At 37.9% G+C, this 23,257-nt stretch overlaps 1 protein-coding gene across 1 annotated transcript in view; it reads left to right on the top strand.

Moving 5' to 3' along the window:
* Positions 1-23,257, top strand: part of LOC117408622 (phospholipid-transporting ATPase ABCA1-like) — a 60,685-nt gene that overhangs the window by 30,349 nt on the left and 7,079 nt on the right. Inside the window, exons 12-41 of the mRNA XM_034013785.3 lie at positions 1,152-1,349; positions 1,840-2,045; positions 2,324-2,500; positions 2,915-3,137; positions 3,267-3,488; positions 3,620-3,824; positions 6,906-7,019; positions 9,401-9,572; positions 10,007-10,138; positions 10,307-10,446; positions 11,076-11,213; positions 11,343-11,563; positions 11,683-11,755; positions 12,271-12,473; positions 12,681-12,729; positions 13,103-13,219; positions 13,341-13,489; positions 14,305-14,429; positions 14,928-15,026; positions 15,604-15,793; positions 16,096-16,190; positions 18,413-18,445; positions 18,674-18,779; positions 18,878-18,952; positions 19,337-19,506; positions 19,847-20,024; positions 21,033-21,148; positions 21,863-22,007; positions 22,448-22,571; positions 22,825-22,954. Coding sequence (XP_033869676.3) covers positions 1,152-1,349; positions 1,840-2,045; positions 2,324-2,500; positions 2,915-3,137; positions 3,267-3,488; positions 3,620-3,824; positions 6,906-7,019; positions 9,401-9,572; positions 10,007-10,138; positions 10,307-10,446; positions 11,076-11,213; positions 11,343-11,563; positions 11,683-11,755; positions 12,271-12,473; positions 12,681-12,729; positions 13,103-13,219; positions 13,341-13,489; positions 14,305-14,429; positions 14,928-15,026; positions 15,604-15,793; positions 16,096-16,190; positions 18,413-18,445; positions 18,674-18,779; positions 18,878-18,952; positions 19,337-19,506; positions 19,847-20,024; positions 21,033-21,148; positions 21,863-22,007; positions 22,448-22,571; positions 22,825-22,954 — 4,325 coding nt within the window. The remainder of the gene's footprint in view (positions 1-1,151; positions 1,350-1,839; positions 2,046-2,323; positions 2,501-2,914; positions 3,138-3,266; positions 3,489-3,619; positions 3,825-6,905; positions 7,020-9,400; positions 9,573-10,006; positions 10,139-10,306; positions 10,447-11,075; positions 11,214-11,342; positions 11,564-11,682; positions 11,756-12,270; positions 12,474-12,680; positions 12,730-13,102; positions 13,220-13,340; positions 13,490-14,304; positions 14,430-14,927; positions 15,027-15,603; positions 15,794-16,095; positions 16,191-18,412; positions 18,446-18,673; positions 18,780-18,877; positions 18,953-19,336; positions 19,507-19,846; positions 20,025-21,032; positions 21,149-21,862; positions 22,008-22,447; positions 22,572-22,824; positions 22,955-23,257) is intronic.

Raw genomic sequence — 23,257 nt, 5'->3', positions numbered from 1 at the left:
CTTCGGGGACCCCACACAGACATATTCACAAAGCTCAACAAGATTCTGGCTTTCATTGTGAATTCTCCACCGTAATCAATAGCCAGAGAAAGACCTAACATTATTTCTGTGTCATGGTTTTTGTCTTTAATATTTGTTTTCTTGACAGGTATAGCACACACAGAATCTATTATGATACAGGCAGCAGTGTGGAGTAGTGGTTAGGGCTCTGGACTCTTGACTAGAGAGTCATGGTTTCAATCCCAGGTGGGGGGACACTGCTGCTGTACCCTTGAGCAAGGTACTTTATCTAGATTGCTCCAGTAAAAACCCAACTGTATAAATGGCTAATTGTATGTCAAAATAATGTGTACAAAAGTAATGTAATTGTATGTCAAAATAATGTGATATTTTCTAACAATTGTAAGTTGCCCTGGATAAGGATGTCTGCTAAGAAATAAATAATAACAACAAGCATGACATTTTAGTGATGTTCATAATAATATGGTAACTGTATATTTCAAATTTCATTATAATTCGGAAGAGGGAAAAAAACAATATATGATACCATTGTATTACCCTAAATAATCCCTAGCCACACATCACTTTACCAACAAAGACAACATAGTGGTTTTGAAACTAATATTGAACCGTGGCCCTGATACATTAACACACATTCTTGTATTGCAATGGATTAAAATGTTTTTATTGGTTAATACCATTGATACAATTTGTGAAAACAAATGTCAAAATGTTATTTGTGGTACCATTCACCAATCCTACAGCTGCAGCTATCTCAGTTCTTGCTTTGACCTATAGTACTATTAAGATTGGGTTACGTCCTTGTGTCAGTTTAAGAGACCTTCATAACATCAGCAAAGTTTGTATACAGGATGTGGGTTTGCAGGGTGGTTTGACTAAAGTATACATATGCAGTCTTCTTGTTTCACGTGTGGAAATTGTCACTTGGAATTAGGAGAAGCAGGTTTAATAACCCCCCCCCCCGGTGGAATGGTGCTGTACATACTTACTTTTTAGTTCCAGTCATTTTAAAGCTTCACACTTTCAGAAGCTTTGCTTTTTTAAAACACACTGATAACTGAATGGTTAATTTAAATATGTATTTTTCATAGTGTTATATTTATAGATATGTTTTCTTTTTCCGAATCCAGACTCTTCTCCAGAACAATGCAAGTTCAAGTTTCTTGGATGCACAGTTAAATGGCACTGGCTGGTCTGTGAAAGCGATTTCCAGTTTCTTATCAAGGCGCTCTGAAGATTCTCAGAAAACTAGAGGTTCAGTGTACACGTGGAGGGATGTTTTCAACGAGACTGACCATGCTATTCTAACTATATCACGCTTCATGGAGGTTGGTATATACAATAGTACAGACATATTACACCATACTGGGTTAGTAGCCATGGAAACCAGAATGCTCTCTATTTATCCACTAGCACAGGCCCAGCAAGAAGCACTAAGCCTGCCTTAGATGGGTCACCTGCTCAGTCTCCAAGTTGGTTTAATTTGTGGCAGTTAGAAAGAAATTAGTGCTTACCAAACTCCATTTTGTTGCTGACCTAAGCCAGATGCAATGCTAGGCCTCCAGTGGTGAAGGTTGGTTTCAAAGGATGTAGAGCTATTGAAATAATTCCTGTAAAAATGACCTACTGCTAATATAAATTACTAACAATTGCTACACTAGGGCTAACATTTTTCTATCTGAAAGTCGTACACATGGTCATTCTAAGTCAAGAAATATTATCAGAGATGACAAATTAACAAAATATGCTAACAAAATATATGATTTTATTAGTTTTAGACATTTTAAATGAATGTTATATATTTTTTTTCTTTAAAAGTGTGTGAATTTGGATAAACTGGAGCCTGCTCCCACTGAGGAGAGATTAATAAACACATCCATGAAGCTGCTTGATGAAAGAAGATTTTGGGCTGGAATTGTATTTCCTGGAATAGAATCGAACAGTAGTGACTTGCCTCCGCATGTGGATTACAAGATCCGAATGGACATTGACAATGTGGAGAGAACCAACAAGATTAAAGATGGGTACGATCATTCTACTTCCATTTCTATATAATACGAAGGGAAGTGGTATTGTAGTCCACTACCTGTGCACATGCATCACTTTCATCTTTAGTTAGGGAAGAGATCATCTAGCTATAATTTCACTGGCCATTCATTCAACTGTTGTATTTAAAGGAGATTCTAAATGGATGACAAATGGATTCTTTTGACATTTTAAAATGCATACCAGGGAGGCAAAATCCTTACTTTTGTCATTATTCAATCAATATGTTGTTTTTGACCCTGTTTTTTTTCTGAAGGTACTGGGACCCTGGTCCGAGGGCAGATCCCTTTGAAGACATGCGCTATATCTGGGGCGGATTTACTTACCTTCAGGATGTGATCGAACAGGGCATCATCCGAGCTGTTACAGGCACAGAGAAGAAAACTGGAGTTTATATACAGCAGATGCCTTACCCCTGTTATGTGGATGACATGTAAGTTAAAAGATCGTACAGTATACAAGTATTATTTAATACAATTTAAACCATCAATGCAAGTATATCTCAAGTTACCAAATTAAGTGGCTAAAACAGTGTACACAGAACAGAATTTTCATGCGCCAAGAGGTGTTTTTGCAGGATTCATTTTAAATGCTCAGCAGAAACTAATCTTCTTATACATATAGGGCCCAAAACAACTTTACATATATGCAAAAAAGCAGAAACTTAAAAAAATACTTTTTTTTGCTTTTAGCAACTCAAATAAGTTCATTATCTGCGTTAGGTGTGAAAATGTATTGGATTTCACAGAAAATGTACAAGGAACACCTTCGTTGGGAACTACAAGCTGAAATGCTTCTGTTGAAACACAAGGGTGAACTGTTTTGAAACCAATTATTTCATATCCAGGTTTTTGCAAGTGATGAGTCGCTCTCTGCCCCTTTTCATGATATTGGCTTGGATCTACTCAGTGGCTATCATTATCAAAGGCATAGTCTATGAGAAGGAAGCTCGTCTGAAGGAGACAATGAGGATTATGGGATTGGACAATGGCATGCTGTGGCTGAGCTGGTTCATTAGCAGCTTGATTCCTTTCCTTATCAGTGCTTCACTTTTGGTCTTCATACTCAAGGTATGTCTGGATTTTCAAAGTTTTGTGCCAGACCAATGTTTTTTTTTTTTGTTTCCAGCAAAACTTCAGTTCATCAGAAAAAAATAATTTCTACTAATGTATTTTTGTTTTATTTCTTTGTCTCTGCAGAAAGGAAACCTGTTGCCCTATAGTGACCCGAGTGTAGTTTTTATGTTTCTCGCTACCTTTGCTGTCGTGACCATAATGCAATGCTTCTTGATAAGCACAATTTTCTCGAGGGCAAACATGGCTGCGGCTTGTGGAGGCATCATCTACTTCACTCTCTACCTTCCCTACGTGCTGTGTGTAGCCTGGCAGGATTACGTGGGCGTTACTGTAAAAGTCATAGCTGTAAGTAATTATTATTTTGTCACCTAAACTATTTTTGCATTTTTAATTTCAAGCTTTGCAAAGGGGGAATTTTTTTTTCACTGTTCAATGACAAATTGTGTATCTTTCTTTTGTCTGTTGTTTTCTTTCAGAGTTTGTTATCACCAGTGGCGTTTGGGTTTGGCTGTGAGTATTTTGCGCTCTTTGAAGAGCAGGGGGTTGGGATTCAGTGGAACAATCTCCTCTCCAGTCCTATAGAGGAAGACAACTACAACCTCACTACCTCCATATACATCATGTTTTTCGATGCTTTTCTTTATGGAGTGATGACCTGGTACATTGAAACTGTCTTCCCAGGTAAGAAATGCTCATAACATTTTTAATTTTAGCACCAATACCGTATTCCATCATTTCCTTTAAAACGCAGCCCAAATTTACCACCCTCAATTTGAGGAAAAAATAAAACATCAAATACATATGCATTTACAAAGATGCAACCTTTATTATTATTATTATTATTATTATTATTATTATTATTATTATTATTATTATTATTTATTTATTTATTTATTTATTTCTTAGGATGCCCTTATCCAGGGCAACTTACAATTGTTACAAAATATCACAGTACAAAGTATCACATTACAAAATGTCACATTGTGAAGTATCTCATATCAGAATATCACATTAGAGAATACCACAATACAGACAAGAGCAGTTGTAAAGTACAATAAAATCAGTAGCAGAAAAGATCAAATTCAAATAAGAGCAAAAAATAGAAAATACAGTAAATAATTACATGCAACAGCGGGTTCGACTAAGAGCAGTTAACTTATATTAAAAGTACTTGCTTATAAGATTTCAAATAAGGGCATTTACAAAAAACGTGAATATGGATATCTATAGTAAAGTCAAATACAGGAAGTAATTATAATTGAGAGCAGTAGTAGAATACAGCAAGGTATGGAGCAGTTCAGTGCAAGTACTGGTACAATTGGGTGCCGGTATAGTCAATAGTTGTGAGGTTTACAGATGCTGTCTGAACAGGTGTGTGTTGAGGAGGCGCCGGAAGGTGGACAGGGACTTAACAGTCCTGATATCTGTGGGTAGGTTGTTCCACCACTGAGGGGCAAGGATGGAGAAGGAGCGAGCTCTGGAAGTGGGGGGAGTGGAGGGGGGTAGCAGGGTTTGAATTAGGAGCTGTTTGGAGTAGTCAGTGAGGAAGCTGTGAATTCTGCGTATGTTGCTGAGGAAGAAGCGACAGGAGCATGCCAGAGTAGAGATGTGCTGAGAGTAGGCGAGGGAGGGGTCGAGGGTGACATAGAGGCTCTTGGTGGATGAGGAGAGAGAGAGGGTTGTGGATTCAAGATTTGGAGAGGTTGAGTTTGAGTGCAGCCAGGAGATGGCCAAGAGGCAGGTCAAGATACGGGAGGAAACTTTGAGGTCAGAGAGGGGAAAGGAGAGGAAGATCTGGGCATCATCAGCATATAGATGATGCAAGAAGCCATGGGAGGGGATGATGGGACCCAGGGAGCGGGTGTAGAGAGAAAACAGGAGGGGTCCTAGGACTGAGCCTTGGGGACACCTGTCGAAAGAGAGCAAGAGACAGAGGGTGAGCCACGCCAGGACACCCGTTACGTGTAATCGGAAAGGTAGGAGGAGAACCAGGCAAGAGTAGTGCCAGAGAGTACCAGGTCAGCGAGGGAGGACAGGAGAATAGAGCGGTCGACTGTGTCAAAAGCAGCAGAGAGGTTGAGGAGAATTAGGACAGAGGAGAGGGAGGCGGCACGGGCAGAGAGTAGAGAATCAGTGACAGAGAGAAGAGCATTTACAGTGGAGTGTACCAGGGGAACACTCGAGCAGAGAATGTGTTGACAGGAAAGCAGAGAGTTGGCGTTGTACTGGCCACTCAAGGGTTTTAGAGAGGAATGGGAGAAAGGAGACAGTAGTTCTGGAGAGATGAGGGATCAAGGGAGCTTTTTTTTAAGATGGGGGTGATGCAGGCCTGTTTGTATGCAGAGGGGAAACAGCCAGAGAGCAGAGAGGTGTTGAGAAGAGAGGAGATGAAAGATAGTACAGCTGGGGCAGCAGCCTGGAAGAGGTGAGTGGGGGTCCAGAGCACACGTGGTGGGTTTATGGCTCTGAAGCAGAGTGCAAAGATCAGGGTCCAAGAGGGGTGAGGAGGGTAGAATAGTAGGGATTCCAGAGGGTGGTGGGGAGTGAGTGAGCAGAGGACGGGGTGGGTGGGGAAGGAGGCGAGGTAGTGAAGAGTTTGCGAATGTCTGTGATTTTGGAGGAGAAAGAGGCAAAGGCATCAGCCAAGATAGAGGAAAGTGGAAGAGGGGGAGGGCTAAGGAGGGAGGAGAAGGTAGAGCAAAGTTTACGGGGATTGTTAGTAGAAGACTGAATGATAGTGGAAGTAGAAGCATTTGGCAGAGGTGAGTGTAGAAGAGAAGGAAGAGGGGCGATTGGTAGAGATCCAAGGCAGCAGGAAGATTGTTTTTTTTCCATTTCTTTTCAGCAGTTACGCTGTTGAATTGTACAAAACTGACACGAAACAATGTTGTTGTAGATTAACCATGGGGCTTTTTTTATTGTGCTGCGTACTGTATAATACTTAAGATGGCGTCTCTGTCGTACACATACCACTCACTTACGGCATCGCACATCCCAGCAAGAGCATGCACGGCGTCAGGCAACATGTAACCCAGCAACCACAACAGCATTGACCACATTGCAAACACAACAGTCAGAACCTGTTTTTCTCCCAATTTGTGAACTGTGGTATTGCTTGGCATGTCGAAAATTACAGGGGTCTAATCAGCATTTCCGATCTGTCCAAGCTGGTACTATTTGTTAGAAACGATGAAATTGTAAAAGCTTCTCTTTGTATTCCTCAGGAAGCTAATGACGCTTCTTTGTAAGTGGCTGCCTGTATAACATTAGAATTTGAAATCGGGCAGACGTCTTTGTTGTCATTTCTCAGCAGTCAGTCATGGTGCTGTTTGTGTAATCAGATAGTCACGGCTTTTGTTGCCGATTTTAATACACTCATCACTGTACTGCACTCAAATTTAAGACGTAGGCTATTTTAAGAAGCAAAAAATTGTTAAAAAAAGTGTGTCTTAAATTCGAAGGAATACTGTAATTAAATGATTCCTTTTTCACAGGCAACTTACCAGCCTTTGGGCCCTACGTACAAATACTGTGCTCCTTTCATAAATTCATGAACCCTACAATCACTAAGCCACAGCAGTGAAATATATATTTTTTAGCAACTGAAGCCATCAGAGCGAGTATATATTATCTCGGATGTTTTTGTCTTGTAAGTAAAGTATATCTGTATATGAACATTACAGAAATGTTTATAAAAAAGAACGTAATTTTCATCTGTACTGCAGTTTCACGAAAATACATTTCTTGACATTTTTTCTTTAGGCCAGTATGGGATTCCCAGACCATGGTATTTTCCATTTACAAAGTCCTATTGGTTTGGTGATACACAGCAGAAAATACCCGAAAGGCCATCAACTAGAAAAGAAAACTCTGAAGGTAAGGGTTATTTTGTTGTGTGCCTAGTAAATAAGGCACAGTACCATAAAATATATCACACAAATGAACAGTAAGAGACATGTAATGTTAGAAATTAGTAAGAAATTCAAAACAACAATTTCACTGCTCCTGCACGCAACTATGATATTTTCTATTTTTATAATGTTTTTTCCCTGAAGAAATGGAGGCAGAATTCTTGCCAAACAGGCCCTATGGGTTGATTGCAGTGTACCAGTAACTTAGTCCACATCAAGTGGACTAAAAAGTGGTCTAGCAAATCCTGCAGATCTGTACTAAGTTAGTCCTGATTGCAGTGTACCAAACAGCAAGTGGTTTAGCTAGTCTGAACAAGTGGAACAAGTCAGCCAGACAATGAGGACTAACCCATAATAAGCCTGTACAAGTGCGGATAGAAATTCACAATTTAAGGTGTGAAGACAAACTCAGACATCTTGTACAAAAAAAAGCATTCTTTTTTGTTACATTGTTTAGTTTTGCTGAATCATTAAAAGTGTATGGAGTTCGTGGAAGCTTTTGATTAAAAAATAATGCTTTTTTAAGTTGAAATGTAATATCTACCTTTTCTTAATCAACAGCACCTATAAACACTGCGTTGCCCATAATGTGACTCTTATATTAAGAAAACAAGCGAAAGATTGTTTAGCGCATGCGCACAACAAACAGGGGGCCCTGAATTTCATGGGGAACTGAATTTGATACCAGTACCCTATTGCTGCATTGACACTGAAGGTTAAGTTCTAAATTAGTTGTTTTATATAATACTAATTATACATGTGACGTTTCAGTTGGTTAAATTGAATACATCAAACACGTTTTTTTAAAAAATTATTATTATTTAAATATAGGAGTATCTTATTGTGTGGTACTTATTACAGTTTTTGCAACATTTTATGAATAAAACAATTATCTCTTCAGAATATTTTGTGCCTCAACCATAATAAATGAGAAAAAAGGAAAAAGGTGCCGCAAATTATAGGCTACATTCTCAGTCTACCTAAAAAATTTATAATTGCTTAATATTGTATCAACGATACAAGGTAATGATATCGTACATAGTTCAATTGTCAATGTTATATAATAATTTAAAATATTGTATATAGTTCTGTATTCTGTTACATTTTAGAGATGCCTTTCACCCAAGACACTGGGTTATGCGGGTCTGCCTTGCACTGAGCATGAAGCGCTTCATGCGAGTCGGCGAGGGAACCTTACTGAACAAAATGCTTCAAAAGGCTTCACTTTTCATTTTAATAATTTTCAGACGATTTCAGAGAATAATGGCGCTGTCTTTGTTTTAAAATGTGCTGTATAAACGTAGGACAAGCAAGTGTACTAAGTTAGTCTTATACTTCATAGTACTAAGTTAGTCCTCCTGAACCGGATCTTCTCACATCCAATTTGGTACGATGCTGCAATCAGGACCTTGTTTAGTCCGATTTAGCCGATGAGCCACCTGTGGTGATTATCTTCAGGTACGCTGCAATCGTGATTAACAAGTGTACTAACTTTAGTCCAAGCAAGTGGACTAAACCTGCTTAATCCACTAGTTAGACGCATCAAGTGGACTAACTTTGGTACGCTGCAATCGACCCAAAATGTTTTAGTGCAACGTGTTAATATATATATCCAAGGCGACTTACAGAGACTAGGGTGTGTGAACTATGCATCAGCTGCAGAGTCACTTACAATTACGTCTCACCCGAAAGACAGAGCACAAGGAGGTTAAGTGACTTGCTCAGGGTCACACAATGAGTCAGTGGTTGAGGTGGGATTTGAACCGGGGACCACCTGGTTACAAGCCCTTTTTTCTTTAACCACTGGACCACACAGCCTGACTGAAATTAAAACTTGGATGCAGCAGATTTTTCTGCAATTAAATTTTAGCAAGAGGTCATGCTATTGGGTTCTCCGCACCAGCTGTGTAAAGTTGGTAGCCTGGGTCCATCTTGCATTAAGGATCTGCTTTGCTGCTACATTCTGCAAGGCAACTTGCGGTCAGCTAAAAATGATCTCCTTTCCACGCCAAGAACAAAATTACAAACTATGGGAGATCGTGCCTTTTGCTCTTTGGCCCCTCGTCTCTGGAACTCCCTTCCAAGGTCTATCAGGGACTCGGTCTGTGTCTGTTTAAATCGGGCCTCAACACCCATTTTTGTACATTAGCTTACTGCACATTTTCTTTTCTTTTTTTATTTATATTTATGTATTTTTATGTATTTTATGTATTTTTTTTAATGAAAGGCGCTATATAAAATAAATAAATATATAGATATTTGCAGTGTTCTTTCTACACAGACATTATTTGACTTGTTTTTGTTATGCGCTCTAAATTTGAGCTTATTTTAATATATTCATTTCAGTTTGCATTGAGGAAGAGCCAGCACATCTTGAACTTGGAGTATTTGTTGAGGACTTGGTTAAAATCTATCAAGATGGGAAAAAGGTTGCTGTTGATGGTCTTACACTCGGTTTCTACGAAGGGCAGATCACTTCGTTTCTAGGGCACAATGGAGCTGGAAAAACCACCACTATGTAAGATCATTTAAAAGATGTTTGTGGTGACTGTATGGTCTGGGGAACCTGAAAAAAGTGAATTGCTGTGTACAAAATTAAACATCAAATATTTAACCTTTTATAGTTAATAACTTTTATACAAGTGTCATCAGCACACATTCCTATTGGAAGTATATGTAAACGTAGCTTGCCAGAAGAGAGGCCGCACGTTGGGTTTAAATGCTAGGAAGTGCAGCATAGTCGGATACCAGGACTAATAGAACACCAATATAAAGTTTGTTTAGGAATGGCAAATACAATTTCAGTAAAGTGTATTTTCCATACAGGAGTCTTCCATTAAATTATTTAAATAATTGTTTTAAATTGTACACCTCAGCAGTGAATAATTTTTTGCTAGCTTTTTAACATTTATTGAGCTGTATATAATATGTGTGTGTTTTTATTTTTTTCAGGTCGATATTAACTGGCTTGTTTCCACCTACATCCGGTACTGCCTACATTCTGGGAAAAGATATCCGCTCTGACCTCAGCGCAATCAGAAAAAATCTCGGAGTGTGTCCTCAGCACAATGTTCTTTTTGACCAGTAAGTAATACCTTCTTGAGGTTACTTACCTTTTAATATTGGAGACATTATTGTAATATAAAAGGATTGCTGTTACTGCTGAGATGTTATGTAGGCAACCCCAAAAGGCTGCCATGTCTGTATAATCTCACAAGTCAACTGATTTCGGCTTTCTTTTTCAATGGAAAGGCTGACTGTTGAGGAACACATTTGGTTCTACGCCCGGCTCAAAGGACTGTCTGAAGCGGAGGTCAAAGTAGAGATGGAACAGATTGTAGTGGACGTAGGCCTGCCCGACAAACGGAAAGCAAAAACAAGCCAGCTCTCTGGTAACTTTTTGTTCATTTGTTTTGAATGACTTATGACTTTTATATATAGGTGTAAGTATGTACTGCTATTTTGAAGGAAAATGCTCATCAAGAATAACAAGCTCTGTCACATTAAAACAGTGTGTAATACAAATTGCTATTTTCAGCTCTGGCTTATGCTGTTTCACTTGTTCTTGCATTCTCATCATAAAAAGGGGCACATATAGCGCAGCGTGTAATCTGGCTCCCAATTACCACTTTAAAATTAACACTGATTACAAATGTATGGATTCCCTATTCTACAGCTAAAACTATATGAATCTAAGTCAAGTAGACAAAATAAATGACAGTGCAAAAGTACCTGTTTCTTCTCATCGTATCTTTTGATAACATACTCTTGGAAGTATCTGTTTCTTCTTGTGAAGATGCTTACACAACATGTATCTACTTGCTTATAATTTAATAATCTAATATTACAAATTGTACATATCTGTGTACTGAGAAACTACAGTATGTTTTTTAAATACTTAATGTATATAGCCTAAACCAGGGGTTCCCAAACTTTGCTCGCTGGTGTAACCACCATTTAAAAAATATATAACCTAAACCTTTATTTAGCTGTGTACTTCATGCACCCTTATCTGTTTCAGGTGGTATGCAACGGAAACTATCAGTCGCCCTGGCATTTGTTGGAGGGTCAAAGGTCGTTATTCTAGATGAACCTACAGCTGGAGTAGACCCTTACTCCCGCAGAGGAATCTGGGATCTGCTGCTAAAATATCGCCATGGTAAGGGTAGTTTTTCATTTCTAAAATGACAGTATGTTATGTAGCTCTTTCATTCTTTCAAAAAAAAAATGGGATTTGCTAAATTCTGAATCAAGGGTGGAAAAAAATCACCTTTCTTGTTTGCTGCAGGCCGCACGATCATCCTTTCAACACACCACATGGACGAAGCAGATATTCTTGGCGACAGAATCGCCATTATTTCTCATGGGAAGCTGTGCTGTGTTGGGTCATCACTCTATCTGAAGAATCAACTGGGAACAGGCTATTACTTGACCCTGGTCAAAAAAGATGTGGAGCCATCCCTGAGTTCATGCAGAAACAGCAGCAGCACAGTATCATTCATTAAAAAGGTGTGTATTTTATAACATGTTTTTCACCAAACCAAATATGGTTGGCTCATATCTCCATGCAATAGCAGCGACACTCAGTATAATATATTTAAATTTCTATACTTTTTTTTTTTTTATAGGACGACAGTGTTTCCCAAAACAGTTCTGATGCTGGACTTGGTAGTGACCATGAAAGTGACACAACCATCATAGGTAAGAGACTCGGCTTGCGTTATTTATACCTATGTTTTCTATGGTATTGAGTAGATACCAGTACAATCCACTCTTCAGGTCCTGGGCCGCAAATGTGTTTATGTGTCGTTCATAGATTTGCACTTATGGGTTTATCCTTTGTGCAGGAAAAAATAAGGAATGAATGGGAAGTACAAGTAAATATATAAACTAGACATTAGCCAAAGCATCTCCTTGACTTAGTTTCTATAGTTTCTTGTCTTATGATTGAAGTTATTGATTTGAAGGTACCCTTATAAAAGTGTACTATAGTAAAAGCATTATGAAGTCCAGAAAGGTATGGTAAATCACATTAAAGAACATGGTAAACTATAGTAAATGCATAGAGTAACCATGGGAAAAGCATGGGAAACTTTAAAGAATACCATGCAAATGTACCAGGGTAAACTTTTTAAGGGGTATTGTTGGATGCTACTGTATATATTGTGTAAAATAGTTGCCATTATGATTTCATCCATTCTGTACTTGCTTTTCAGATGTGACTCTTATCTCAAACCTCATTCTGAAGCATGTTCCGAAGGCTCGAATGGTTGAAGATTTTGGACACGAGCTGACTTACATTTTACCGTATGAATCTGCTAAGGATGGTGCCTTTGTTGAGCTGTTCCACGAGATTGATGACAGACTGTCAGACCTGGGCATTTCCAGCTATGGAGTCTCAGACACCACGCTGGAGGAGGTAAGAGCCCTTTAGAATTTAAGTGTACAGTATATTACCAACATCACAATCACATTCACAATCACCGAGATCAAAATCAGTTTATACCAAACCTAACAAATGTGTTAAGACCAGCGAGTTAAGTTTATATGTTGTATTTGAATATGAATATATATATATATATATATATGAAATGCTAAATTATTTTAATTTCTTGTTTTTTTGTAGATTTTCCTTAAAGTTGCTGAAGACAGTGGAGTTGATGCAGAAATTACAGGTATTTTTTTTTTTTTTTTAAAACAATCTTGAGTTAAGAAAATAATTCACTTAATGTAAACCTACAATTTATCATCATGTTTAGTGGTATTTTATGGAGACATTAACAGAGACACATGTCTTCTTAAGTGTGTGTTGTGTTACCTTAACCCAGAATAGCAAGTAATGTAGTATCTAGTGGCCCATGTATACTGGTATTCTATGTGCCTGAAGGACCGCATAATGGTCTGTGTTGCTACGGCGATTGATAAGCTATATAACTGGTTAAAGTTTGGTCAGTTATGAATGTTTTATAACAGTGGCGGGGTAGGAACTCTAGTTGAATCTGTAGTGAATGAACAAATATTTACATATGTCTGTGTATTTTTTTGCAGATGGCACCATCCCTGCACGGAGGAACAGGAGACATGCCTTTGGGGACAGACAAAGCTGCCTGAGACCTTTCACTGAGGATGATGTCTTTGATTTAAATGATTCCGATGTTGATCCAGGTAGCAATATTGCAAAAAAAAAAAAAAAAAAAGCAAAATGATCAATAACCATTATTGTAAAATGTGTGACTGGTTTTCTGGTGTGTCGTACATGTTTTTAATGATATATCGTGGTTAACAGAGTCGAGAGAGACAGACCTGCTAAGCGGAATGGATGGGAAAGGCTCATTCAAGGTGAAAGGCTGGAGTCTTATCAGGCAGCAGTTTGTTGCTTTACTCTGGAAACGATTTTTGCACGCAAGACGCTCCCGGAAGGGTTTCTTTGCCCAGGTAAAGCAATACTTTAAAATGTAACATGTAATTGCCATATGTTATGAATTCCCTTTGTTTGAAGATAAACTTTGCTAAGATGTATTGTCCACCTCATGAAGTGCTCCCCCCCTTTTATAACGCTATTGTCAGGAGCCATAGTTACAAGACCGTACTATTTGTGTTCCATCCTATAAGAAGTATGCAGGGGCTGCTGTAATGGCATTATGGGGTAAATGGAAGCCAGGACAAAGCTGCCTTCTAACTGATTCCACAGTATAAAGGGCTGTCTTATTAAAGGGTACATGGGGACCTTTTTATTTTATTGTGTTACATGTTCCTATGTGTTGCTACAACTGTTTATGTAAGGTGATGGGTATTTTAATTTTTTTTTACATTTTGATCACTTTTTTAAACTTTTAAGTTGCAATCCCTGCCTCAAGGTGGCTTCACATGTACCCACATGGACCTCTCAGAACTACATTTCCTATCATCCTCCTGCTCACATATGTAACTGAGATGGATTTACTAGTGAGCAGGAGGATGATGGGAGATGTAGTTCTGAGAGGTATGAAGCCATCTTGAAGCAGGGAATGCAATTTTAAAAGTTTAAAAAAGTGGTCAAAATGCAAAAAAATATAATAATTAAAACAATACACAGACCTTACGTAAACAGTTGTAGCAACACATGGGAACATGTAACACAATAAAATAAAAAGGTCCTTATGTACCCTTTAAGGAGGGGCACTATATCACTTTATTTTATTAATTTATTAAGATGTTCCCTTGGCTTTGGTTCTAATTTTGTTAATAAGGGGACATCTCATTTGTTTCAGATTGTGTTACCAGCTGTGTTTGTGTGCATTGCTCTGGTGTTCAGCCTGATTGTCCCTCCTTTTGGAAAATACCCAAGCCTGGAACTGCAGCCATGGATGTATGGTGAGCAGTACACTTTCATAAGGTACGTGGCCATTGTAAGTGTGATCTGTACAACACTCACATTTAAGGTACCGGTATTGAAAATATCAAGCTTTTATCTTTCTAGTGTCTATATTGAAAATCTCACAATATTTTGTTGAGATAATAAAATGACATATTTTAAAACATACTAGACATATAGAATGCAGGACATTTAGTTTTTTGTTAAATTATTTTTCCCATCAATTGCTGTAATTCTCTAAATATAATTGACTCTTTAAGGAGAATTTCTGCAAGCTATATTTAATCTGTATTATATAAAATGGGCAGTACCATAAAGACAGTAATTTTCCATGATAACCCTAACTGAACTCAGTTTTTGTTAGGGTAGTATGCGAGAGTTCTGCATTGTACAAGGGATGCTGCTGAGACGTATGGGTTAAGAGGGTGTTGGTTGTGTCACAAAATTGTTTAGAACTGCATTGCAAGTCAGCGATTAGCCTGAGTGGAATATTAATTTGGTCTGAATGTCTTTTCACAGCAATGATGTCCCTGAGGATGCTCACATACAGAAATTATTTGGAGCTCTGACCAGCAAGCCTGGCTTTGGTACTCGCTGTATGAGTGGAGACCCTATTCCGTAAGTATCGCACTACAGTGTTTAAATAAGCATTTTAACTGTACTATGTAAAAGCTTACTGCAAATGTAATTTGTGTAATTAATGTAATTAAAGTGTTGTACGAAAGGACGACATTGATTTTCACCGTAGCAAATTTAACTAGACACTGATGTATATTTCACAATACACCTTGGCCTACAGTATACAGTACTTGAAAATGTACAAAGTTCAAATTTACTTTTTGCTTGTCTACATGTAATTCTTAATCTCCTATGTGTTTTGTTTTCATTTGAAGACAAAACTATAAGCCGATTAGACAGATGTTTGTGCTGGTGCCTTCTTCAGTCAAAATGTTTGTCTATTTGTCTTAGTGACTTATAGCTTTACCTTAGAATTTTGATTGTCATGAAGATGGATATTTTCATTTGGTATTTTCCAAAATGGTATTTATCCATTATTGCTGCTGTCATATGTGCTTTGATATTTCCAATTTCTACACGTATTTTGTAGTGCAAATCTTGTCTTTTTTGGTATATACATATTTACTGGTGTCATTACTGTATTGTGTCTTATTGTGCCTTGTTCATTCCTGTGCAGTGATACCCCATGCATGAAGGACGATGGTGATTGGACCATGCCTGAAGTACCACAGAGTGTCATGGACATTTTTATAAATGGAAACTGGACAATGGAAAACCCATCTCCACCTTGTGAATGTAGCAAGGATGACAAAAAGAAAATGCTCCCTGAATGCCCTGCTGGGGCTGGTGGGCTTCCTCCCCCTCAGGTATTGGAAACAATTATATAATCTGTAAGGCCAGGGTGGTATCTGGTACTGTGCTGTGTAAAGGGCATACCCTCTAACATAACCACAAAAGGGACAGAGTAAAATTTTGCAATAGAGAGCTGGTCCCAGTAGACAGAGCGTCCATATGACCGGCCCCAAGGAAAGAGTATACTACTCTAATCCTCATGTGTATGATTGTGTGCTTACTTTACCTATAATTTAGTAAATGTTTGTATCTTTTGTCTTCTTCAAACAACTTTCTGAGGGAATTTAAGGTCTTATTAGTTGTTTCTTTTTCACAGATCACTCATGGTACCACAGACATTCTTCAGAACCTTACAGGCAGAAATATATCTGACTATCTTGTGAAAACATACGCACAGATCATCGGGAAAAGGTACTATCAGACATCTTTTCAAGAGAATGGGAATTACAGTATAAGGAGCAGGACCTGATGAATGAAATACTTCATTTATTTACAATTTATTTACAAAACAAACTATTTTTGATTAGTCACAATCAAGTTTATTTTCTAATATGAAGCCTGAAAATATAGGGGCAAATATTCAGAGGTCTTGCGAATGTTCTCATCTGCTTGCGTTGCGAATGTTTTAAGTAAAATTGCAAGTGAGTGAATTCTAAAGGAGTTGCGGAGAAACTGCAGTTATCGCAGTGCTGCGGAAATTAATAAATTAACATGAATTAACACAGGAAATCAACCGCAACTCTCTCGAGGTATAGAACCATCGCAATGTTTTGCAAAATGAAGATGCATTACTTGGGCTTGACAAGGCATAGCCCCAGCACCTCTTCAGCTATGAAAGTTAAAAATGTAATTCAATGTTTTGCTCTCAAATGCATTTTCTTACAATTCTCAACACAGTTTTACCCATTCTGCAAGTTCTTGCGTGCGCTAAACAGAGACAGTCCACCTCCAGGGACATTTAATTTACTTTACCATTTACGTGCCATAAAGATGACACTGGCTGCAAAAGGACTGCGACTCTATTGTCGTTTTTTATACACAATTGAAATAAGCTCACTTGATTTGAAAAACATCTTGAACAATACATGCAAATTCCTACACTACTTGGTTTGATTGAATGAGTAGTACACAACAAGCTTCAATATGAAAGCTGAACATTAATTTCAATAAACACGTTTTTAATGAAAACAAATATTGTAGCCTCCTTCACTAAAGTGAAAACTGGCTTCGGTTATTTTTAAATACCCCTGGTTCCGATTATACTACTGCTTAATAGCAGGAACAACATTTTATTTAGGGTTAGTGTTGAACTTAAACGCGTTCATGCCTGCCTGTACCCCTACCCCCACGCAGAAACATTACCCTGCTAACTTCCCCTATTCAAAGAAAATATAAAAACAATAATAACGGTTTGGTTCTCTCTTTCCTTTTTCAGTGAATAGAATTTAATTAATAGAGAATACAAACAAACCAAGCTAAAAACTATCTAGCCTAAACAGAAATGTATGTATGTATGTATGTATGTATGTATTTATTTATTTATTTTTTGCTATCTCCACAAACTGCTTGTTCTGTTGTATTCACAGCGCTAATAATGTTAGATATAGCTAGATATTACTACAGCGCGGACCATGGGTCAAACCACTGTTTGGGTAGGGTGCGTGCACGTTTTTTGTTGCTTTTTTTATCAATGTCGGCCTTCTGGAGTCATCTGAATTCCTTTCCACTTTTAATTTCATTTTAAACCATTTAAATACCAAACCATAACAAAACAAAGAATAATAGTGCATATACACAGAGCAAAAAAATTGGACGGGTTACCTGCATTGCCTTTAATTAATTTTTCTGCACATACAACTGCTTTGCATATGATGTAGAATACATGGTTATAAAATCTAACACTAGTATGTACAATACTCTTTCAAATAAACTTGTTACAATTTTGAATGTGTGCTTCTTAAGAACGGTATTATTGTCATTGCTTGCGCCCCAGCACCTCTTTCTTTACAAATTTAAGCACTGGTAATTAGTATTATTTAAAATAAACCACAAATTAATTAAATGAGTTAGAAATGTACCAAAATGTTATTATATTTAATCAAAGTGTAAATCGACTTCTTCAGTAGAGAAGTCAAGGAATGTTATATGTTGTCTGTATATTCTGCCTGCACGATATTTCCTCTTTTTCTCTTGCTCTGCAAATATAGCTGTCTGAAAGCCATGTTCACTTTTTAACTAGAGACAGAGATTGTCCTGAAATACTTCCTGTGAAATAATTAAGAGGAGTGTAACCAGTCTTAAGTGATTTCCATGCAACACAGTGATTTGCAAGCAAATTAACTTTTGAATTTAGCTTCTGGTGGTGAACTTGCGGGATTATTCATGACAAATTTGAGGGAAAAGCACTTGCGAGAGAACAACTTGCAAACCCATTTTTTCAAACACAGCATCTTTTTTGAATCTCACTCAAAAGTGCAACATTTTTCGCAAATAGGACTTGCGGAAAAAAATCTCTACAACTCCCCTTGTGACACACGCAAAGCGTTTGAATATTTGGCCCATACTAATTTATTTAAGTATTGTTTATTATTCAAATACATTGTGTAATTGTGTAATTTATTTTATTTTCACAGTCTGAAGAACAAGATTTGGGTCAATGAATTTAGGTATGTGTTTGTAACATGCATGGAGCGCAACATTGTAATGATTTGTACTGCATCTACAATATAGTAATTTATTAAGGTTATGATTCCATTACCATACTGGCACTGTTCAATTCTGTTTTAGATTCTTAAACACCTACTTACAGTGGGCGAGTAAATTGATATCTGAATTTATTGTATATTGCTCTACTTATTGAGAATAACACATTAATGGAAACCATTTTCATGTAGGTACGGTGGATTCTCATTGGGTGCTAGAAGTTCACAAGTCCTTCCTCCTGGCGAGGAACTCAATGATGCCATAATTCAAGTCAGAAAGATCTTCAGTTTAGAACAGGTACAAGCTTTAGTGTCTGTTGAATTTAGTTTGGTAAAGAAAGATTTCAATTGGTTGTTTACTCCCTTTTAATACTTTTTGTATGAACTTACTTTCAGGGGAAAGCTGGAGATCGGTTCATGAGTAGCTTATCAGGGTTCATGAAAGGGCTGGATACCAAAGATAATGTCAAGGTAAATCATTACATTGTCCACTTACATTTATTTAGTCCTTCTCTTTATTTCATTGCTTGGAGTAGGCCTGTTTCAAGTCTGGACCCTGTGTACCATAAACACCTGCTTCAGTAATTCTCTAATCATCTGTGTGTGTTTTTGAAGACCCACACCACATTGCTAAGCAACCATATCTGAATGTCTAACAATTTGGGGCCCTTGCCAATGAAATAGATGCTTTGCTGTTGTTGTGAAGTGCAGGGTCCACTGTGTCACTATAATTATATTTACCTGTTTAGATAATATTTTGGATTAAACCTCAACAATGACCTTCAGAAAAGTGCTTTCACAAAACAGTGTGGGAAAGAGATGAACTAATACACCTACACATTGTGCTGCTTTTAGATTTGGTTTAATAACAAAGGATGGCATGGAATTGGGGCCTTCCTGAATGTGATGAACAACGGTATTCTTCGTGCCAGTTTACCAGAGGGAAAAGATCCCAGTTTGTATGGAATCAGCGCCTTTAATCACCCTCTGAACCTCACCAAAGAACAGCTTTCTCAAGTTGCACTGTAAGTACTGTACCTATAGGATATTGTAACATGAAGTAATTTCTAAACAATCTGCAATGTTTCAATGATAACCAGTTTTGTTTTGTATTACTGTAGTGCTAATTGAAGTCATCTGTAGTGTGTCTTATTGTATTGGAGGTGTAATTTCTCAGTCCGCGAAGCCAGCTTCGCTTCCCATACTTCACAAGGTCTCCTATACAATAAGTGATGCTCTACACACCATTTATTTTTATACAACAGTTATACAAACAATGGGAGCTTTTCAAAACTATAGGTATGCATTCATGTCACAGTTTATTAAACTTTTTTATGGTTTTTTTTTTTGTTTTGTTTTTTGTAGGATCACAACCTCAGTGGATGTTTTGGTCTCTATCTGTGTGATTTTTGCCATGTCATTTGTACCGGCCAGTTTTGTAGTGTACCTCATTCAAGAGAGAGTTAGCAAGTCCAAGCACATGCAGTTCATCAGTGGGGTCAGACCCGGCCTCTACTGGCTTGCAAACTTCGTCTGGGATATGGTGAGTCAAGGGAATTCAAATACAGACTACCATTGTCTTACCTATGGAAAAAATTGTAGCTCTTTACAATTTAGTGGCAATAATATTCAAAATGTGTAATAAAAAAAATTATTTCTAAAGAAAGATAAAGTTTTGAGGTTTTGTAGGTAGCGTACCAAACCTTAATTACTTCATTAAAACACAACTTTAAGGGGCTCCCGAGTGGCGCATCCAGTAAAGGTGCTCCACATGGAGTGCAGGATGCGCTCTATAGTCTGGACGTTACAAGTTCGAGTCCAGGCTATTCCTTTGCCGACCGAGGACGGGAGCTTCCAGGGGGCGGCGCTCAATTGGCCGAGCGTCGCCCGGGGGGAGGGAGGGCTAGGTCGGCCAGGGTGTCCTCAGCTCACCACGCACCAGCGACCCCTGTAGCCTGACCGGGCGCCTGCGGGCTTACCTGTAAGCTGCCCGAGAGCTGCGTTGTCCTCCAACGCTGTAGCTCTTGGGTGGCTGCATGGTGAGCCCGCAGTGTGAAAAAAAGCGGTCAGCTGACGGCACACGCTTCGGAGGACAGTGTGTGTTCGTCTTCGCCTTCCTGAGTCAGTGCAGGGCTGGTAGCGGTGAGCTGAGCCTAAAAATAATTGGCCATTTCCAAATTGGGGAGGAAATAATAAAAAAAAAAAAATTGGCAACGACTAAATTTATAAAAAAAAACACAACTTTAAAAAACATAGTCATTAAAGAAAGTGTAAGTTTGTGAATCCATTGTTTTAGTTACTTAAGATCCAGATGATAAAAGGATATATCCTTTAATCCTTGTACCTTTTGTTTTGAATGAAAAATACCTTTGATTAAATGTCAATGTCTCAACAAAAATGCAGAATTAAATCGAAATGCTGCAGCTGTTTACAGCATACACTAAAAGTTGCTGTATTACAGTAAACTAACTGATCGTTCATTGTATAGCTATATTGCCAGTGTTTTCTTTATTAAAACCTGTTGTCAACAATATTTTCCATTTTGTTTCAGTGCAACTATATAGTGCCAGCTACTCTCGTCATCATCATTTTTGTCTGTTTTCAACAAAAGTCGTACGTTTCTGCTGCCAACCTTCCTGTTCTGGCACTGCTGCTGCTGCTGTATGGGTAGGTTTCTACAGTCTTTAAGAAGAACAATTGAATTGACATTTTCGATACTGAATTGCTGTTTACTGATGTCAAAAGCATAACAAATACACTACAACCACTTGCTCGTTTTATCAGGGACGTCAGGGTCCAATATAAGTCCTCTACGCAACCTGCTTTTTCTCATTTTTTGTATAAAAAGCAGCACACCAGTTTAATTCGTACAGCGGAGCGTAATTGTTTCTCATCAACTTCAGTCTCCAATTAATTTCATGAGTCTTCCTCTCCTTTCTCAAATGCACAAACCCGCTGCATTGAAAGAATCCATTCCCAACATTGGAGGCTTGTTGCTAGGGAGCCGACGTCACTGCCTTGTGACTTTTGCTAGTGCATTGCTGCCACAAGTGAACACCTCGCTGGCTAAAATAAAAAAGTCTTCAGCAAGTAGATATTTAATTTGCTTTGTGTTATTGTGCAATACGTGTGTACATGACAACAGTACGATATTAATGCTTTGTTTTTAATTGTTTTGTATGTTGTTGTTTGTGATGTGTGGTACGAAATAAAAAGAACAGTAATTCTAAGTGCCTATGTATATTGCAGCTAAGGCATACGCAGTTAGACAGTAAAAATGCGGGAGCCAACTCAAGGACCGCGATATATCTGAATCTGCAATATAGCGAGGGTGTATATATCTTAATATAAATATATATGTATATCTTTTTTTCCTCATAGGTGGTCCATTACTCCTTTGATGTACCCTGCATCGTTCCTGTTTAAAATCCCCAGTACTGCTTATGTAGTACTCACCAGTGTTAACCTGTTTATTGGAATCAATGGCAGTGTTGCAACCTTCGTTCTTGACCTTTTTGGCAATGACGTAAGTCACAGTATTATTGGTTAAAAATAAGAAGGTTTGAGCATATATCGTCTGCTTTTATTATATTTTATATTTTGTTATACAGAGGTTAGGTTTATATTTATTACCAAGGCCAAAAACAGCCATCAACTGTCCGACACAGCTTGAAGCAGCAGGGTCCTTCCCAGCAGAAAAGATACAGGATCGAACCATCTCAAAACATTACAGTATCATTAAATATAGAGGGATAGATATACTGTAGATATACAGGGTAAAGGGAGGCCATAGAACGAATGGTAAAGGGATATGATTGGTGATCCAGCATAGAAAAAAAGAAGTTACAAGTACAATCTAGATTGGCAAGGTGTGTTTACAAGCATATTTGTAGAATACTTACATTGTTTTTTAGTTGTGCACCTCTGCCTACAGGTCAAGCTAATCGTTTGGCTCTTTTTCAACAGAGTCACAACTCGATTAATGATATTCTGAAGTCCGTATTCCTAATCTTTCCTCACTTTTGTCTGGGACGAGGTCTTATCGACATGGTGAAAAATCAGGCAATGGCCGATGCTTTGGAAAGATTCGGTAAGCTGGTGTTTAACTATGGAAACCATATAAAGTAGAAATGAGTTTTTCACATGATGGAACAATAAAAATGTCCAGAATGTATGTGTTGTGGGGATAGGGAACACCTTCTAATGCTTGTTACATAAAAAACTGGCATGGGGGGAAAAATATTCAAGCACACAGGATTTCAAAACCTCTTACATTTCAGTAAAATATACATGTTATTTTTTTATAATATGTTCATCAGTTTAACTAATTGCTCTTGTTCCAGGTGAAAACCGCTTCAGGTCGCCATTCTCCTGGGATATGGTTGGAAGAAACCTCTTTGCAATGGCAGTGCAGGGGGCTGTCTTCTTCTGCATTACAGTACTAATCCAATACAGATTCTTTATTAAACCCAGGTAACATTCGATTGGCCTATCTTTTTATGTTGATTATTTTTTTTTAAAGAGAATCATAAATGATACACACAGCAATACATATTTATTCTGCACACTTTTACAGTAGAACACAAGCAGTATATTGCAATCAGATCCCTTTGCATTGTTGCACTGCTGTTGTATTACTGTTGTAGTATTGATATACATAATACAGCTGATTTATAGCTTACATAAACACAGCCTTCTTGTTTTTGTAAAAGACAGCTTCTAGTCCAGTATGTGTTTACATAACACAGTGAGCCATGAAAAAAAACACAAACAAAT

Source organism: Acipenser ruthenus, chromosome 2 (genome assembly GCF_902713425.1).
Source record: "Acipenser ruthenus chromosome 2, fAciRut3.2 maternal haplotype, whole genome shotgun sequence".
NCBI lineage: Eukaryota > Metazoa > Chordata > Actinopteri > Acipenseriformes > Acipenseridae > Acipenser > Acipenser ruthenus.
Note: the sequence above shows the minus strand (reverse complement) of the source record. Positions and strands in the feature narration are given on the sequence as shown.